General features: G+C 38.6%; 1 protein-coding gene and 1 non-coding gene across 51 annotated transcripts in view; one reads left to right on the top strand and one right to left on the bottom strand.

The window, feature by feature from the left end:
* AKAP13 (A-kinase anchoring protein 13) overlaps positions 1-19,696 on the bottom strand; it is a 352,639-nt gene that overhangs the window by 92,047 nt on the left and 240,896 nt on the right. For all 50 annotated transcript variants that reach the window (XM_015142950.3, XM_077940185.1, XM_077940184.1 and 47 more), the window contains exons 9-10: positions 12,850-12,925; positions 6,468-6,604 (exon numbers count right to left, since the gene is read on the bottom strand). In XM_015142950.3, coding sequence (XP_014998436.3) covers positions 6,468-6,604; positions 12,850-12,925 — 213 coding nt within the window. The remainder of the gene's footprint in view (positions 1-6,467; positions 6,605-12,849; positions 12,926-19,696) is intronic.
* Positions 1,023-1,132, top strand: LOC114679776 (U6 spliceosomal RNA). The gene has a single exon (XR_003731885.1). It is a non-coding gene; the product is annotated as a U6 spliceosomal RNA (small nuclear RNA).

Below are 19,696 nucleotides of genomic sequence, written 5' to 3'. Positions count from 1 at the left end.
TCACTGGCATCTAATCTTGGAAGGATTTTGCCTTGAAAAAAAGGTCTGCTGGCCGGGCGCGGTGGCTCAAGCTTGTAATCCCAGCACTTTGGGAGGCCGAGACGGGCGGATCACAAGGTCAGGAGATCGAGACCATTCTGGCTAACATGGTGAAACCCCATCTCTACTAAAAAAAAAAATACAAAAAACTAGCCGGGCGAGGTGGCGGGCGCCTGTAGTCCCAGCTACTCGGGAGGCTGAGGCAGGAGAATGGCGTGAACCCGGGAGGCGGAGCTTGCAGTGAGCTGAGATCCGGCCACTGCACTCCAGCCTGGGTGACGGAGCGAGACTCCGTCTCAAAAAAAAAAAAAAAAAAGAAAAAAAGAAAAAAAAGGTCTGCTATCTCTCTGGCACTTTACCAATCTGAAGTTTATAAAGCAACCATCTACCCTTTTAAGACTCATTAAAATAAGGTAGGAAAATCTTTGGTGGCCTATTTATACATATTTTAAAAACAAAGAGCTCTGTCTAGAATATATTCTCAACACAAAGCCTTTCTTCCTAATACGTGCTTTTAACTCTGATCTCACTGAAACTACATGATTTCTACAGTCTCGTGCATCTGGTAAGAATAAAGTTCACACAGAATAATATTCTTATACTCAGTATTTTTACTGCACTATGCAGCTCTTACTATGAATTGGTGGTTATTACTTGAAAAAGGAAAACAAAACATCACTGGTGAAAATGTAAAATGGTACAACCACTTGGGAAAAGATCTGTTTCATAGCAAATTAAACCTATACCTACCATATAATCTAACAATTCGAATCCTAGGTATTTACTCAAGAGAAATGATATTATTTAGATTCCATTTATACGAAGTTCTGAAACAGAGAAAACTAATCTGTGGTGGGAAAACAATTAAGACAGCTGTTGCCCCAAAAGACATGAGGCAACTCCAAAGCAATGCTTATAGTCTGTATCCTGCTGCAGGCTGGGTACAAAGGTGAATGAAGGCTTCTATCAAAAGTCACCGATGGGTGCTCACTTTGATAGCACATATACTAAATTGGGACGATGCACAGAAGATTAGCATGGCCTCTGTGCAAGGATGATGCACACATTCGTGAAGCGGTCATTAAATATTTTTTTAAAAGTCACTGACTGGTACCCTCAAGATTGTACATTTCACTGTATGTAAATTTTACCAAAAAACCCAATCAGCCTATAAACAAATATTGAATTCTAAGTGTTCAGAGGTGAAGTATATTGATATCTGAACACTTAGAATTTAGGCAAACTGGGTGGACAGAAGGATGGACAGATATATAGTTACATAACAGAGCAAATACAATTAAAAGTTAATTGTAGGATCTAAGTAGTGGGTATATGGGTGTTCACTGTACAATTCTCCAAATGTTCTATATGCTTCAATATTTTCTTAATAAAATGTTGGGGAAAATGCCTGACTGGCTTTCTCAGCCAGAGTTACATTATACAGGTATGGACACATAAGTGCATACAGAGGTATAAACACTATATACATAGAACTACAAAAACTGCTGCATACTTTATATCTTATTACTATACTTGAAGAAATCATGCTTAATACTGCCAATATACTAGTCCTTTAATCTCCATTTATTCCCAAATATTTATTATTTATAATAATACACAAGGCACTCTACATGGACCTTGGAAAAGAACAGCTCACATTTTAAACACCTAACACATGCCAACCATTTAATCCATTTATGTTCAATATTTTAAGAAAAGTACCTGATTACAAGCATTACCACTGGTTCACAGTTTTAAATTTGTAATAATTTCAGCACTTGTGCATAGGCAATTGTAGTTTTCTTTCTTTTTTTTTTTTTTTTTTGAGATGGGAGTATCACTCTGTTGCCCAGGCTGGAGTACAGTGGCACGATCTCAGCTCACTGCAACCTCTACCTCCCAGGTTCAAGCAATTCTTCTGCCTTAGCCTCCCGAGTAGCTGGGATTACAGATGCCTGCCACCACGCCCAGCTAATTTTTGTATTTTTGGTAGAGATGGGGTTTCGCCATGTTGGCCAGGCTGGTCTCGAACTCCTGACCGCCAGTGATCCGCCTGCCTCGGCCTCTCAAAGTGCTGGGATTACAGACATAAGCCACCACGCCCAGCTGCAATTGTAGTTTTCTTAATTAGGATTCTGTAAATACATTTACTTTTATTTATTTTTAAGACAGCGTCTCGCTCTGTTGCCCAGGCTGGAGTGCAGTTGCACAATCACAGCTCATCGCAGCACTGAACTTTAAGGTCCAAGTGATCCTCTCGCCTCTGCCTCCCAAGTAGCTGGGACTACAGACGTGTGCCACCATGCCTGGCTAATTTTTAAATTTTTTAGTAGAGACAGGTTCTCACTATGTTGCCCAGGCTGGTCTCAATCTCCTGGACTCAAGCAGTCCTTTCACTTCAGCCTCCCAAAGTGTTGGGATTACAAGTGTGAACCAGTGTGCCTGGCTTACATTTACTTTTATCTCAAAAAGGTTTTTTGGGTTTTTTTTAAAGTAATTTTTTTGGCTTGGGGATCAAGGACCTGAGAAAAACTACAACACATGAAAGAAGGATGTTCCCTTTAGGTTTTGTATCTTACATAAGTCATTTTGATTTTTTAAAAATCAATTGTAGATACATCTTCTAACTAACCTGGAGAAAAAAAATACATGGAAGGGCTTTGATTTACCTCTCTTTGGGAAGAGAGGCAGCAACTGTTAATATTTCCTGTAGACTTTAATTACCCTTTTGGATAGTAGAGTGGCCTAGATCATTATATTTTATATTCGTACTTTCTCTCTTAGCTAGTGCCAAAAAGAATCCTAGGATTTCTTTTCACTTTAGAAACAAAATCTAAATTTTATGCTGTTGATTAAAGATCTTAGGAACTCACACATATTCATGAGAATAAACATGAAGCTCATAACACTCACTAAAGAGTCATTTACCAGGAGGTATACTGAATGGAAAGACAGGGTTAAGGTGAAAAGGTCACAGCAAACATTACGGGCTGTTAAAGACCTCTGTGAGGCCAGAGTCACACAAATGGCTGAAGGAAGTGACGTCATGTACCACTCATGGTTCACAGAAAAAGATGTTGCAATCTCTTGCCTACAGATTATTTTTTAGAGAAGGAGAAGAGGGTTAGAACCTGGGAACAAACTGCAATACATTTTGATATTTTGCATAGCACCCTCTGTGGATTACCCCTGAGGACGACTTTTAAGGAAGCAGCTGATGGCCTATCTGCCAGTGCCACACTTTTATTTAATCACTGGCTATTAGGGCAGGTTTGGAGAGGTTGAGAATAAAACAAAAAATGAATGGATTTTAGAGTCAGGCCTAGATGCAAACCTCAAGCTGGCTGCTCACCTACTAAATAATTTTGGATACATTTCTTTACCCATCAGTGCCTCTATTTCCTTAAGAGCATAAAACCACCTACTCGTCAGGGTTGATGGGCAACAAACTGAGATCAAATATTTTAAAAATTTAGTTCAGTACCTACTGTACAGTAAGTATCCTGTCAATATTAGTTTATCTCTCTCCTTTTTGTAAGTCAGCCCTTGGTTTCATTAATGCTAGAGCAAACGTTTATTGCAAAACCTCCCCTGGTCACAGGCTACTTTGGTAGAGCAAAAACACTAAGAGAAAAATCCTCCCCATCTCTTCTCAGGCCATTTAGACATTCTCGAGCACACATGAAGAGGTGAAAGTGAACCTGCCATTTCTGGTTTTCCCTAAGCAGTCTGGTATAAAATGTAGGTGTTATTTACTTATTTATTTTTGAGACAGGGTCTTGCTCTGTCGCCCAGTCTGGAATGCAGTGGCGCCATCACGGCTCACTGCAGCCTTAACCTCCTGGACTTAAGTGATCCTCCCACCTCAGCCTCCCGAATAGCTGGGACCACAGGTGTGCACCACCATGTCCGGCTAATTTTTGTATTTTTTGTAGAGACAAGTCCCATTATGTTGGCTCAGGCTGATCTCAAACTCCTTGACTCAAGTGATCCTCCTGCCTTAGCCTCCCCAAATGCTAAGATCCACCATGCCTGGCCTCCTTCAACTTTAAAAAATTATGTCTGTCTAGTATTCTTGGGAAAAAAAAAAAAAAAAACTCTGAAATCTAGCACAGGTCATTTATATGAGCAATTTCATAAATGGTTCTGGGAAACTAAGAAGGAGAAATATAGAAAATTCTAATTATCCTTAGCTAGGAAAACCATTCAGTTAAGTGACCAGAAGTAACTCTGAGTCTGCAGAGATGGTAATATTCAGGTACAAGCTGTCATGCACCTAGGAGGTTGCAAGCAAGTATTTCTTAATGAAGACACTTCAATTTTTTAAAAAAACTTTTTACATTAAAATTTTCAAACATATATAAATGTTTAATAAATATCTGTATATCCATGACCTAGTTTCAGTGATTATCAATGATCCCATTTTAAAGCTGGAACTTAGAGATACTATCTAATCTGTTTATCTCAGTATGTTTTTAGCGACACGTATCTTCAGAATGGTATTCCCTTGCGGGGAATAGAATTCCTTAAAATTAAAACCTCAAAGTCACAGTGGAAATTACCTAAACTCTGATATAATAAAATAAAATAAAATAAAATACAAAATAAAACTATTGATTTCTCTTTTCCTAAGTAAAAAGAGAAAGGCAGATCTTCTAAATGTGGAGTTTTTACTTCATAGAATTTTTTGTCAAGTCACTATGAGTAACAGTGATAGAAATCTTTAAGGCTGCATCATATTAAATAAGTCTTTCCAAAGAACTTGGGAAGACAATGTACTCAAGATAAAAATGCTGTGTAGAAGTTACAAGAATAGGCCAGGTGTGGTGGCTCATTTTGGCCTTAGGGAAGGCCAAAAATGAAAGGAAGGTACACAGGGTACATTCACAGAGGCACTGATATGCTCCTGATTCCCAAATCTTTAGGTCTCTATTCTTGTAACTTCTCTTATTTTATTTTATTTTTATTTTTGAGACAGAGTTTCACTCCTGTTGCCCAGGTTGGAGTGCAGTGGTGCAATCTCGGCTCGCTTCAGCCTCCACCTCCTGGGTTCAAGCAATCCTCCTGCCTCAGCCTCCCAAGTAGCTGAGATTACAGGCACATGCCACCATGCCCAGCTAATTTTTTTTATATGTTTAGTAGAGACGGGTTTTCACCATTTCCAGACTGGTCTCGAACTCCTGACCTCAAGTGATCCACCGTGGCCTCCCAAAGTGCTGGGATTACATGCATGAGCCACCACACCTGGCCTATTCTTGTAACTTCTACACAGCATCATTGACCATCTTGGACAACTTAATCACCCACTAACACAATTGCCCTCACCACTTCTCCGAGCTCATTATAAAACTAGAAGGAACCGCCTTGGTAGATGCAACAGTGTTTCTGCCTCTTCACCTCCTTACCATTAAGAAAACCACTTGTGGCATATAATTGAGTAGCATTTGCCATCTCTGTTGTGGGAAAGCCCTCTATTCTTCGCAGAGGAACAAAACAGAACTTGCTGCAACTAGAAACAAACATAAGCAAAAGAAAGCAAACTGCTCCCATTCCCCACCTCCCTTAGACAGTCTCAAATTATATGCAAACGTGAGCTGATTCATGTGGAAGGGCTCCATCGCAGAGATCTAGAAAGTTCCAATTAAGCAGGCTAGATGAGGATAAGTGATATGACCACACTCAACAGGAAGCTTCAGGCCTAAACACATTAACCAGAAATGACTCTACAGCTGGTTTATACATATGACATCATATAGTCTGAGCTGTGGTCCTTGCTGCCCACTGAGAAGTGTTTACTGTCATCTGACTTAATTCTAAAGGAACTTCCATTTCTTTTGACTCCTATATGAGCTTCAAAATCTGCATTTAACTAGCCACAATTTCACATTAAATCACTTTGGCCAATGCTTTTTTCTTTCTCTTTTTTTTTTTGTTTTTGGAGACAAGAGTCTCGTTCTGCCGCCCAGGTTGGAGTTCAGTGGCGCAAACTTGACTTACTGCAACCTCTGCCTCCTGGGTTCAAGTGAGCACCTCCAGCTAATTTTTATATTTTTAGTAGAGACGGGGTTTCACCATGTTGGCCAGGCTGGTCTCGAACTCCTGACCTCAAGGGGTCCACCCACCTCAGCCTCCCAAAGTGTTGGGATTACAGGCATGAGCCACCATGCCCAGCCCAATGCCTTTTTCTAAACCCTGGTAATCTGGCGTTTCCTTCTCCAAGAGAACATTTACACACCTCTCAGAGTGAGTGAGGCCCTACAAGGCTAGCTGGATCACAACTTACTAGCAGGAGTTACATATTTAGGGAAACAACATGTCTTGGGAAGACAATGAGCACAAGAGGGGAAAAAAGTGGAAAAGAGTTTGGGAAGCCCAAATAGGAACACGAAAGCCATGGGACAAAAATGAAAGGAAGGTTTACACAATACCTTTGGGAAGATGATGCTGTCCATGTCATCACTGGGTGAGTGAAAGAGGTCAGAATCACTCCCAGGTTCTCTTTTAAGTACACCTTGTTTTGAGGTACACTCTCTGCCCAGTCCAACATCCAGGAAGTTCTCACACTCTGAAAAAGAGAATTTATTCACCAATATTGAAAATAAAACAAAAAACAAAAAGAAACACTTCCTTTTCACCCCAGCAACCAGTCTTTTAAATCTCTCTCTCACTCTTTTCTTTTCCTTCCCTCCTTGTTTCTTTTTTTCGATATCAAGAAGCTATAAAGGACACAGTCTAATTAGTAGTTCTGCTATTCCAATTCTAGGTTGATATAGCTCCTACAGGACAATCATGCGCCTACCATGTTTATATTAGGTACAGAAAGATAAAAGGATGATTTAGAAGCATATTCTACTTCTGTTTAGATACCTGAACGGTAATGTTTTCCTCGTAGTAGTTAGGGAATTTTTTTTCTTTTGTCTTCAAAATCCAAAGTCTTTTACTAGCAACTATGTGATGCAGTTTGTTTTAAACTTATAGGTTCTGCTGAGTAATAACAGAAATATAATTTAACTTTTCTTACCATAAATAGCTCTTAAATTGGGGGCATAATGTGCCAAAGTGGAAAAATGTATCATTTAGAATCTGTTTTCAGTTCAATAACTAGAACAGGGACCCTGGCAAGCCAGAGGGAGGGGTCTGTGACAGAAATACTACCTTGGTACATGGAGGGAGCCTAAAAACTTAGTAGCTTGAAATAAGCAAGATACTCTTTCTTATTAACTTTGCTTTTTTGTTTTGTGTTGTTTATTTTGAGATAGGTTTTCATTCTGTTGCCTAGCCTGTAGTGCAGTGGCATGATCTCAGCTCACTTCAACCTCCACCTCCTGGGCTCAAGCAATCCTCACACCTTACCCTCCCAAGTAGCTGGGACTGCAGGCACATGCCACCAAGCCCAGTTTATTTTTTGTAAAGATGGGTTTTGGCATGTTGCCCAGGCTATTAACTTTGTAAACAAAAGTGACATGTGACTGGGTACTATATGGTTAAAGGGATTTGTAGATGGTGAAACCAATAACCCAAGTCCATTACTGAGTGGATATGAGCTTCCTTCAAGAAGTTTTTGCAACCTCCGCCTCCCGGGTTCAAGCGATTCTCCTGCTTCAGCCTCTTGAGTAGCTGGGACTACAGGCATGTGCCACCATGCCTGGCTAATTTTTTTTTTTTTTGTATTTTTAGTAGAAATGAGGTTTCACCGTGTTAGCCAGGATGGTCTCCATCTCCTGACTTTGTGATCCACCTGCCTCAGCCTCCCAAAGTGCTGGGATTACAGGCATGAGTCACTGGGCCTGGCCCTAAGAAGTTTTAAAGATAAAAGTTATGGCCAGGCATGGTGGCTCAAGCCTGTAATCCCAGCGCTTTGGGAGGCTGAGGCAGGAGGAGCACCTGAGGCCAAGAGTTTGAGAACAGCCTGGCCAACATGGTGAAACCCCATCTCTACTAAAAATACAAAAAATTAGCCAGGCTTGGTGGCAGGTGCCTACAATCCCAGCTACTTGGGAGGCTGAGGCAGGAGAATTGCTTGAAGCTGGGAGGCGGAGGCTGCAGTGAGCCAAGATCGCGCCACTGCACTCCAGCCTAGGTGATAGAGAGTGACTTCATTTCAGAAAAAAAAAAAAAAAAGATAAAAGTCATGTATCTCTGTTTTTGTAAGCAAGTTAATGTGTTATTTGGACAACCAGGTAGGCATGCTTTATCAAATCTGTAGGTGACACTAAGTGATGAGGGACAGGGCAGGAAACCTGGCTATCTAGGAGTTAAAGAGAACTCTACTTGGAGGTTTTGGGGGAAGCAAATTCAAGAGGAACTGACAGTACAAGGTGATGACAAAACCAAAGAAACACTAATAGTTTTAGTCTCTATTAGTAAATAGTACACTGGCATCCAAAACGGGAACAGTCCTGTCACTATGTGCCATCCAGACCACACCTTCAGGATTGTACTTGTTCCTAAATAACATCTAAAGTAGAACACTGATAAACAAAAATGTGTACGTAGTAACGGGGTCACGACAGTCAAAACATTTGAGATACATTCAGCTTACTGAGGAGCTTGAAGAAAATGTGCCTAAAGACGGTCACAGATTCCCTCTGTGCTGTTCCAGGGGCAGAACAAAGACCAGTGAGTGTGAGCTACAGAGCTTCACTAAAACGGGGCTTCTTGGCAATAGGTTGGGTGCCCCATAAAGTAGTGACTATCACTTTACCAGAAGGGTTTTGGAACAGAGAATGACTATGTCAAGATATTACAGAAAAGGTATCTGCACAGAGAGGGAAGTGAGGGCTGGACTAGATAACTTCCAGGGTCTCCTTCGATTATTAGATTCTATGCTTAGATAATTATGTTGTCTCTGTGTGTTGAAACTGGGAAGAAATAGCTGTTCTAATGAAAAATTAATTAGGGATAATCACTGAATTATCTGCCCTGGTAGCTTAGAGCAAGGGTCAAGGATGCACTGCATTGCTACAGGTCATAAATCGCTTGTCAATCAAATGATTTTTTCTACTAGTTAAGCATCTGGCTAAATACTGGGGAGTATCCAAATAAAAAGAAATGTTTAATGTTGGGGGGGAGGCAGTTTACTGTCTTGTGGCAGAAATAAACATATTAGAAGACAATTTCAATGAAGAATTATACAAAAAAATGCCATAGGAAGTGAGACAGGGCTCATGGATGAATCTGAAAATCTTTCAGTTAAAAAAAAATCACCTTAGTCTGTTTCAGTCTTGGTTCAAACTATTTCGGAGAGTGTTAGTTCAATGGGAACAGCCCTGCCTTTAGCCGACTGGAAACTATGGGTATTCTGGAGAATTTTTTTCACATTTCCTAGAGTATGTAGTAACCTAAGAGGAGCTGGTGGGTGTGATCTACTCCTTCTCCTTTCCCTGCCTGAAAAAATAAAAAAAACGCCTTTCCGTGACTGAGGGAAAATAGGGGGGCTGGCCAAGAAAAGAAAGGGCTGTCACAGCAACTACACTGAGCTGCTCGCTGTCCAGCTGGCCCTCTAACAGACCACGTCCAAATTCCAGACTGGAAAACAAACTAGCTCATGATATTCGAATGGAAAATTCACAGGGAAGATCCAGATTCAGCCCTGGTAGGAATACCTCACCCAGAAAATAAATTCAAGCCAGCACTACAAGGGGTAACAAACCAAGTTTGGGATGAGAGTCTGCTCTGTGAGATAAAGCTGATTGTTGAGGAGGGGAAGAGAGAAAAGTACAGAAAGAAGGACCAAGATGGAGAGAGAGGGACCATAAACCATTATAACCCCCCCGTGTCATGGGGCGGGGGGAGGTGGGGGGAATCCCTAAAGGCAGAGCTAATCCACACCCTGTGTCACATGTATTGCTAAGTTTTCAAAATTAATAAAATCTTTTCTTTCCTTCTATATGTTCCCTTCCTACTGAATAAAGGGGAGCTGCATATCTAAGTGTAAACAAGAGTAAAGATCTCTGGTTTTCGAGTTAAGACTCACCAGGCTTAAATCTAGGTCTGACTACTTAATAGAAGAAAAATTCCAGGCAAGAAGTAATTTCACCCCTCTCAGTTGCCATTTCCATAACAGTGACAAGAGATGATCGTACTTCCCTAAAGGAGTCACAGTGACAGGAATAATTTATACATAGAGTAACCAGAACTCTGGTTTCCACCACATAGCAGGTGTGTGATGTATGTGTCTAATGAAGTTAAGGCTTCATTAACATTTAATGTATGATTCAGTAAGTATCCAGACGACAGTACCTTAAAGATGGGCACAGGCAGGGCCAGTCCCATTTTATGACCCATATGTAAATTTGTCTATAATTTTTGTGTACTGAGCTATTAGCTTTTTAGAATACAAACTTTTTAAAAGGTGTTATCTAGTCGTTTGGGTTTAAAACGACATAAATGCCAACAAACTGTTATTGGGGAAGGGCAGGAAAACACACTGCTGACATCCTGTGGGCTCTGTTATGTCATACTAATCATAATTCTATCTTGTAATTTGTCCATTACTAAAGAGTATACAAAGTGATTTTAAAAGACGGTAGTATCTTGGCTAGGCGCAGTGGCTCATGCCTATAATCCCAGAACTTTGGGCGGACGAGGCGGAGGGATCACGAGGTCAGGAGATTGAGACCATCCTGGCTAACACAGTGAAACCCCGTCTCTACTAAAAATACAAAACAATTAGCTGGGTGTGGTGGTGGGCACTTGTAGTCCCAGCTACTTGGGAGGCTAAGGCAAGAGAATGGTGTGAACCCGGGAGGCGGAGCTTGCAGTGGGCCGAGACCATGCCACTGCACTCCAGCCTGGGGAACCTGTTATTTATTTATTTATTTGAGACGGAGTCTTGCTCTGTCGCCCAGGCTGGATCTTGGCTCACTGCAACCTCCACCTCCTGGGTTCAAGTGACTCTTCTGCCTCAGCCTCCTGAGTAGCTGGGGCTACAGGCGTGTGCCGCCACACCCGGCTAATTTTTGTATTTTTAGTAGAGACAGGGGTTTCACCATATTGGCCAGGCTGGTCTCAAACTCCTGATCTTGTGATCTGCCTGCCTCAGCCTCCCCAAGTGTTGGGATTACAGGCATGAGCCACCTCGCCCAGCCAAAAGACAGTATCTTATTTGGTCTAATGCTATTGCTCTCTTGAGGAAGTGTTTATGAAGTAAAATAGAGAAACCTGCAAAACAAAGTACCTAGGATTCACAAAAACACTATGCCTAAAATCAAAATCTCAGGTCTGAAGCTGAGTGGCATAATTCTGATCTGCAACTTTGTTAAATTGAGATTTTAAAATAATTACTTTAAAAAGACTAAATTGCTTATGCTTGGGGTTAGCGTATACAGTAGGTCTACAGAATTCAAAATTGTGTCCTGGGGAAAATGTCCAGGGGTTCAAAAATCATTTCTCTAAATATAGAAATTAAACTATGATGTGTGGAGATCTTTCCTTCCTGTGAATATTCAAACCGTGAGCAACCTCATTTAACCTTTACTTGGCAGAAAGTTTCACTCTTGGGTGGTTGTAATTACACTTTTAGAAAAAGCCCCAAACAGTTTAAGGAACCAAAACACAGTAGTAAGTGGTAGACATTTAAGTAGAAGGTTCTAGGAGGCTACATGGGGGAAGTGTCAGCTAAATCTGTCAACGGGGCCAATCTTGTAAAACTTGGACCCTGAACACGACTATAGCATAATATCCTTAACTACTCTCAAAAAATGAGACAAAAATAGAGAAAAACACTTTCCATATTTGTTTTCAATTATTTCCTTTGTAGTAAAGTCAGAGAGTTGAGAATCAGTAGGAAACTGCTCTGGAGTTAGAGGATTCAAAACAATTTGTTTTTAAATTTAACACTACTGGAGGGTATCTACACGTAAACTATTTCTAAAAAGACCTGCAAATGAAGACTAGGTAATTTTTAAAGCTGGGCAGTAAAAATTGGGAAGGCAAACAGAGGCTTGTTGGGTAAAACAGACTAAAAAAACTCAGAATGCAAATTACTAGTATTCACTTAGCAGCCATAGGAACAGGCACAGGGATTACTCATCATGTCATCCATACTACACCCTCAAAATGAGACAAGCTACTAATACTTTACAGATGGGAGGGAGACAATGTAGCACACAGACATTAGGGAACATACTTTACGTCACACAGAGTTAGAGGCTGGACCTGGATTAAAAGTTGGGAATCCTAACTAACCACAAGCCATGTGCTATGTCATTAACAAGCAAGGTCTTAAGAGCATTGTACCCTCAAGTGTTGTTAGAAATAACTCAAAGATACTTAAGGAAAGACTTAATTCCTGACCATGCATCCAAAGTGTAATGTTCTCAACCTTGGGTACACAGTAGGGTAACTAAAGGAGCTTATAACGATTTTGGTATCTAGGCCACACCCCACCCAACTAAATCAGAATATCTGGAGGTAAGACCCAGGCATGTGTATATTTTTAAAGCTTGCTCAGCCAGATAATTCCAATGTGCAGTCAAAATTGAGAACCTCAGGTTTGGTTCTTAACAGTAGATTTATACTTTTGCCAGATTAAAAAACCTATGTCATATGTATATGCACAGCACAGATGCCTTCACAAATGAATGAATCATAAAGCCACCTATGATGTCCGTTGCCAGCAAAATAAAATCCAGGTAATTACATGTGCACATCTTCAACTGTAAGACAAAATGCCTACAAAGCCAAATCACATATATCCCTTCCTCTGATTTACTGTATAATATGCTAAGGAAGGGCAGATCTCCAAATAAAACGATCTGTTAGAGTGGGCCTGCAGCTCCAGAAAATGAATGGACAATCTCAGCTTACCTGGGCTCTGCTTGGAAGCCAAAAGAGATGCTGCATCAGGGCATGGCTCTATTGTACACCAGTTTTCTCGGTTTATCTGAAAGAAAAGGAAAACACTGTGTTTCAGTCATTGAAGTAATATGAGATAATTTTATAGGTGCCAAAATTATGTCGACTGTACCAACATTCCTATCTTTTTATTTAATACAGGGTGAGCAAACTTATGTCAAGGGAAAAAAATTTTTTTTCACACTATAACCACAGCAATCTATACTCAAGGCTCTAAAGAGGTTGTCATTGTCAATAAAAATTAGGCATACAAAAGTAAGAGGAAAAGATACACAAAGATGAAGGCCATAGTGTAGGCCAAGGGTAAAATAAAAAAAGTTAACATATGAAATTGACTAAATATTAAAATACATATTTGGTGTGGCTCATGCCTGTAATCTCAACACTTTGGGAGGCTGAGGTGGACTGCTTGAGGCCAGGAGTTCAAGACAAGTCTGGCCAACATGGCGAAACCCCATGTCTACTAAACTACAAAAATTACCTACGCATGGTGGTGGTACATGCCTATAATCCCAGCCACTCAGGAGGCTGAGGCACAAGAATTGCTTAAACCCGGGAGGCAGATGTTTCAGTGAGCCGAGATCGCGTCACTGTCCTCCAGCCCGGATGACAGAGCAAGACGCCATCTCAAAAAAAAAAAAAAAAAAAAAAAGGCTCAGAGGGGTAGCTGAAGTAATAAATAGCAGGACTGGTATTGGAATGCCAAGTCTGTATTACTCTAAAAAGCAAAAACTTACCCCCTCCCCACAAATTAAAAAAAAAATTTAAATATAGCCTTTACACCTCCCAACCATCTTAACATTACAATTCTCTACTTTGATTCAATTTTAAAATTTTAAAATTACCATTGAAGATTTCAATACTCCTCTCTTAGTTTATTGATAAAACAAATAGAAACAAAATCAGCAAGATAGAGAAAACCTAAAAAACCTCAATCAATTTGACCTAACACAATATAGAACACTCCATCCAATAACAGCATAAGACACATTCTTCTCAAGTGCACTTGGAATGTTCATATTCTATCACATAAAACAAACCTCAAATAAAACAAACATATTCTGTAGCATAAAACAAGTCTCAAATATAAGAAAATTAAAATAAAAAGTATGCTCTGTGATCACAACAGTATTAAATCAGAAATCCAAAACAAAAGATTGGAAAAAACTCAAATATTTGAAAAAAATTTTAAAAACTTCTAAATGGGCTGGGCGCGGTGACTCACGCCTGTAATCCCAGCACTTTGGGAGGCCGAGACAGGCGGATCACAAGGTCAGGATACCAAGACCATCCTGGCTAACATGGTGAAATCCAGTCTCTACTAAAAATATATATAAAAAATTAGCTGGGCATGGTGGCGGGTGCCTGTAGTCCCAGCTATTCAGGAGGCTGAGGCAGGAGAATGGCATGAACCCGGGAGGCAGAGTTGCAGTGAGTGGAGATCGCGCCACTGCACTCCAGCCTGGGAGACAGAGATAAAAAAATAAAAAATAAATAAATAAATAAACACTTCTAAATAACCCAATGAATCAAAGTATATTAAGAAAAATAAGAAAATATTCTAAATTGAATAAAAACTAAAACACCACATATAAAAATTTGTGGATAGAACTAAAGCAGTGCTAACAGCAATATTTATAACACTACATGCCTACATTAGAACACAAGGTTTCAAATCAGTGATCTAAACTTCTACCTTACGAAACTAGAAAAAGAGGAGTAAATTAACCCAAAGCAAGCAGGATAAAGAAAATAAAGAACAGAAATCAATGAAATAGAAAACAGAAGAACAATAAAATCAATGAAACCAAAAGCTGGTTCCTCAAAAGGGTCAATAATATCAATACAACTCTGGCGAGGCTAATCAAAAAAGAAAAGCTACAAATGACAGAAATCAGGAATTACAGAACGACACCATTACAGATCCTATAGATACTGAAAAAATAAAGCAATATTATGAACATTACTGCAATAAATTCATCAAGTTGGATGAAATAGTAGCATTCCATGACACTATACAAACTATCAAAATGCACTCAAGAAAACACAGATAATCTAAATAGCCTTATTCTATTAAAGCAATTGAATCCATAGTTTAAAACTTTATTACAAGGAAAACTTCAGGCCTAGATGACTTCAGTGGTGAATGCCAACCAAACACTTAAGAAATGTCAACTCTACACAAGCTCTTACAGAAAACACAAGTATTTACAATGCAGCTCATTTTATGAGCCTAGCATTACTCTGAAATCAAAACCAGAGAGACATAAGAAAACTACAGATCAATATTCCTCAGGAATATAGATGCAAAAAACCTTAACAAAATTTTAGGTTAATGGAATCCAGCAATATCCCAGGAATGTAAGGTTGGTTTAGCACTTGAAAAATCAGTTTATTAACAGACCAAAAAACTCATGAACTAATGATCATCATTAGATCGAAAGAATCTGGGGCCGGGAGCGGTAGCTCAAGCCTGTAATCCCAGCACTTTGGGAGGCCGAGGCAGGTGGATCACTTCAGGTCAGGAGTTCAAGATCAGCCTGGCCAACATGGTGAAGCCACGTCTCTACTAAAAATACAAAAATTAGCCAGGTGTGGTGGTGGGTCTCTGTAATCCCAGCTACTAGGGAGCCTGAGGCATGAGAATCACTGGAACCCACGAGGCAGAGGTTGCAGTGAGCCGTGATTGTGCCACGGAACACCAGTCTGGGCAACAAAGCAAGAATCTGTCTCAAAGGAAAAAAAAAAATCAGCAAAATTCAACACCTATTCATGATAAAAAACTCTCAGAACACTAGGAAGAGAAAGGAAATTACTCAAACTGACAAAGGCATCTATAAAAAACCTACGGTTAACATTATATTTATTGGTGAAAGACTAAATGCTTTCATTCTGAGATCAGTAACCAAAGATATCCATTCTCATCACTTCTATTCAACAATATTCCGGAGGTCCTAGCCAGTGCAGTAAAGCAGAAAAAGAAAGAAAACGCATACCATTGGAAAGGAAGAAGTCAAACTTGGTTTATTGACAAATGGCGTGACTGCCTATGCAGAAAATGCTAAGGAATCTATAAAAATACTGGAATAAATAATGTATTAATAAAAGCAAGGTAGCCAGAGACAAAGCAACATTAAAAAAAGCAATGCTAGATCTTTATACTAGCAAAGAGCAATTAGAAATTGAAATTAAAAGTAAAAGCAATACCATTTACAAAAGCCTCAATAAATACAAAATAATTAGGGATAATTTTAAGAAAATATGAGTAAGACTCATACTCTGAAACCTTTATAAAACAGTATTGAGAAAAAATTAAAGCAGACTTAAATAAATACAGACATACCATGTTTACAGATCAGAAGACTCAATACAGTTGTTAATTGTCCTCAAATTGATCACTACATGATTTCAAGACTTACTATAAAAGCTGCACTAACCAAACCTGCCTGATATTAAAAGGCAGACATATAAATCAATGTCAGAGAAGAGAGAATCCACAAACAGACCTTCACAGATATGGCCCACTGATTTTGACAAAGATGCCAAGATATTTTAATGAGGAAAAAATAGTCTTATGAACAAATGATGCTATAACAACTGGATATAAATATGTAAACAAACAAAACTCCCCAAGATCTAAAATCTTACCCCAAACCTTACCACCTATAAAAATGAACGCAGAATAGATTATATATCTAAATGTTCAACCTAAAACTAAAAAACTCCTAAAGAAGATGGAGTGAAACACTTTTATGGGACCTTGAGTTACACAAAGATTTCTTAAATACTACATTTTTTAAAACATGAAAAAAAAAAAATATTTGTCAACCTTAAAAACTTTTACTCCTCAAAAGCCATTGTTAGGAAAACAAAAAGGCAAACTAAAAACTGAAGGAAAATATTTATAAAACAATTATCTGCTAAGAACTCCTACCCGGAATATTTAAAAATAAAACAAAACAAACTCTTACAATGCAATAACAAAGCAACGTGATTTTTTAAATGGGTAAATGATTTGAATAAACATTTCATTTAAAAAGATATACAAAAGGCAGAAAAGCAAAAAAAAAAAAAAAAAAAAAAAAAAAAAAAAAAAGATACCCAACTTCATTAATTCACAGGAAAATGTAAATTAAAATCCCAAGGACATACCAACAGGCATTCATTACAACAGTCAAAATTTGAGACTGATAATACCAAATGTTGGCAAAGATGTGGAGCAACCAGAACACAGAACTGTTGTTGAAAGAATGCAAAATAGTGTAGCCATTTTGGGAAAGCGGTTTAGCAGTTTTTTATAATGTCAAACATATACTTACACACAACATAGCATCCCATTCATTTACCAAAGAAGAATCAAAACCTACTGTCACACAAAGACTTGCACTGGAATTTTTAAAGCACTTTAATTCATGAGAGCTCCAAATTAGACACAGTCCAGATTGCCATCAAATGGTAAATGGAGAAGCAAATTGTAATATATCTATACAATGCTATAGACTCACAGTAAGAAGAAATGAACTGCTGATACAAACAACATGGATGAATCTCAAGAGTATTATGGTAAGTTAAAAAAAAAAAAAAAAAAAGCCAGACTCAAAAGACTACTTATTGACTACCTATTGTATGGTTCTGTCTATGCAATATTTAGAAAAGGCAAACCTACAGTAGCAAGAAAACATTAGTGATCAGCAGGGACTGAAGGAGAGGACTGACTACAAGGAGACAGAACAGAACTTCTGAGCTGACAGAAATGTTCCTATTATGATGCGGTAGTGATTACATAATTTAAATATTTGTCAAAGTTCACCAAACTATAAACTTATATTGGTTAATTTTGTTGTATGGAAATTTATACCAGAATAAAGCTGAAAACAAATACATTCTCAAAAACAGAAGCATAAAATATAAAATTAATTTTAGTCTTCACAATTCCCAAGCACGTTAACATTATAACCCTTTAATCATTAAAACGGACATACTCAGATGTAATTCTATAATAATATGAGCAGAAATATCTAAACAAACTACCAAGTAGTTGTGAATGTTTGTATGCTCAAAGACAGAAACCTTGCTTTTATTCAATAACCTCTAAAATATATTTCTGATCACTTCAGTGAGAAGATATTAAACTCTTCTGCTGTTAAAGATCAACAGTTTTACTGTATACGCTAAGTGGCAGAAGGCAGAAGGCAGAAAGCTAGAGGACATTTTGTCAAATTATAACTGTTTGACAACAAAACAAATGAAAAGAATTAAACTGCTTGCAAATAACCAGGCAAACTAGAACCACATGAAACAAAACACTTTATCATTTGCTCTGTTCATCTATTTTACTATTACAGAGAGGAAAAACAGCAGGAACCAGGGGCCATCAGGGTTTCAGTTCCTGGTGTGTTACAAAATGATGCCAAAAATTTAAAAGTACTCCTGAATGGAACTGAATCTTCAGCAGGTGCCCTGGGATTACACATATTAAAAAATATTCTTTCTGAAATGTACTTTAAGGTGTGCACAATAAGGAAGTAACCACAAATTCTGTAACTTTACCAACACCCTATCCACATCTTTCAAAGAATTGAAACGATACATTTTCTTAAAAAAAAAAAAAAAGTCATTCAGAGAATTTTCTCTTAATTTCAAACTGCATTTCATTTGAAATGAGCCAAATTTTACACACTGTGAAATAAGTTTATCTGCTAATAGAACCACTGTACTGCAATACAAAACTACACTTTTAAGCTGGAAGGGAAAAAATTACTCCCCCCCCCCCCACCATTATTCCTGTAATAAGAAGAGGCTGCATGAATACAGCAACAAATTTAGATAGTTAACAGAAATAAAAGAGCTCAGATGATCCTTCAGTGACAAGTAAAGAATCTGGAAATGAACGACTACGAATTACCATATTACTGTCTCCTACCATGACCTTCAACAAGTTTTTTGGCCAACATTTTAGAAAACCCTATTAAAATTCTATTTCTACTGGGCGCCATGGCTCATGCCTGTAATCCCAGCACTTTAGGAGGCTGAAGCAGGGGGATCACAAGGTCAGGAGTTCAAGACTATCCTGGCCAACACAGTGAAACCGTCTCTACTAAAAAAATACAAAAATTATCTGGGTGCCTGTAATCCCAGCTACTTGGGAGGCTGAGACAGGAGAATCGCTTGAACCAGGGAGTCAGAGGCTGCAGTGAGCCGAAATCGGGCCACAGCACTCCAGCTTGGCAACAGAGCAAGACCCTGTTTCAAAAAAAAAAAAGATTTATATTTCTTAGAATACTTTTCATTACCTTCTCAATACTACATGTCATTCCATAGCCAATGAGTAAAGTGGACATTATTTGCCTTGAATATGCAAGCGACTAAGACTCTCTATACTTTTCCTGTCATTTTAGGCACATGTGTTACATAAAGTGAGTTTCACATTTTACAAAATTATATACAATAAACACATACTACTAGAACAAAATTAAAGTTAAATATCTTTAAGTAAATATACTAATTTCTGAGTAACAGTCATGAGAACATATTCATGTTGGGAAACAATTCTCCATGTCCCTCTTGCATTTCTGCAGGTCTTGTCTGCAAAAGCCCTGATGGCCCTTTTATTCTAGACTATCTTTTCAAGACTGTTTGCATATCAAATATCCTTAAAAGATAAAAATATTGATTCCTTCCAAAGCAAAGGGCAGGTTTGTTTCTGTCCAGTATAATAAAGATAATGTCTCAGTCAAGGGCAAAGGTCACACAGGCTTACTGTCCACTGTATAAAAATTCAGGTTTCTTCAGGTTTAGA

This window comes from Macaca mulatta, chromosome 7 (assembly GCF_049350105.2).
Source record: "Macaca mulatta isolate MMU2019108-1 chromosome 7, T2T-MMU8v2.0, whole genome shotgun sequence".
Classification (NCBI taxonomy): domain Eukaryota; kingdom Metazoa; phylum Chordata; class Mammalia; order Primates; family Cercopithecidae; genus Macaca; species Macaca mulatta.
Note: the sequence above shows the minus strand (reverse complement) of the source record. Positions and strands in the feature narration are given on the sequence as shown.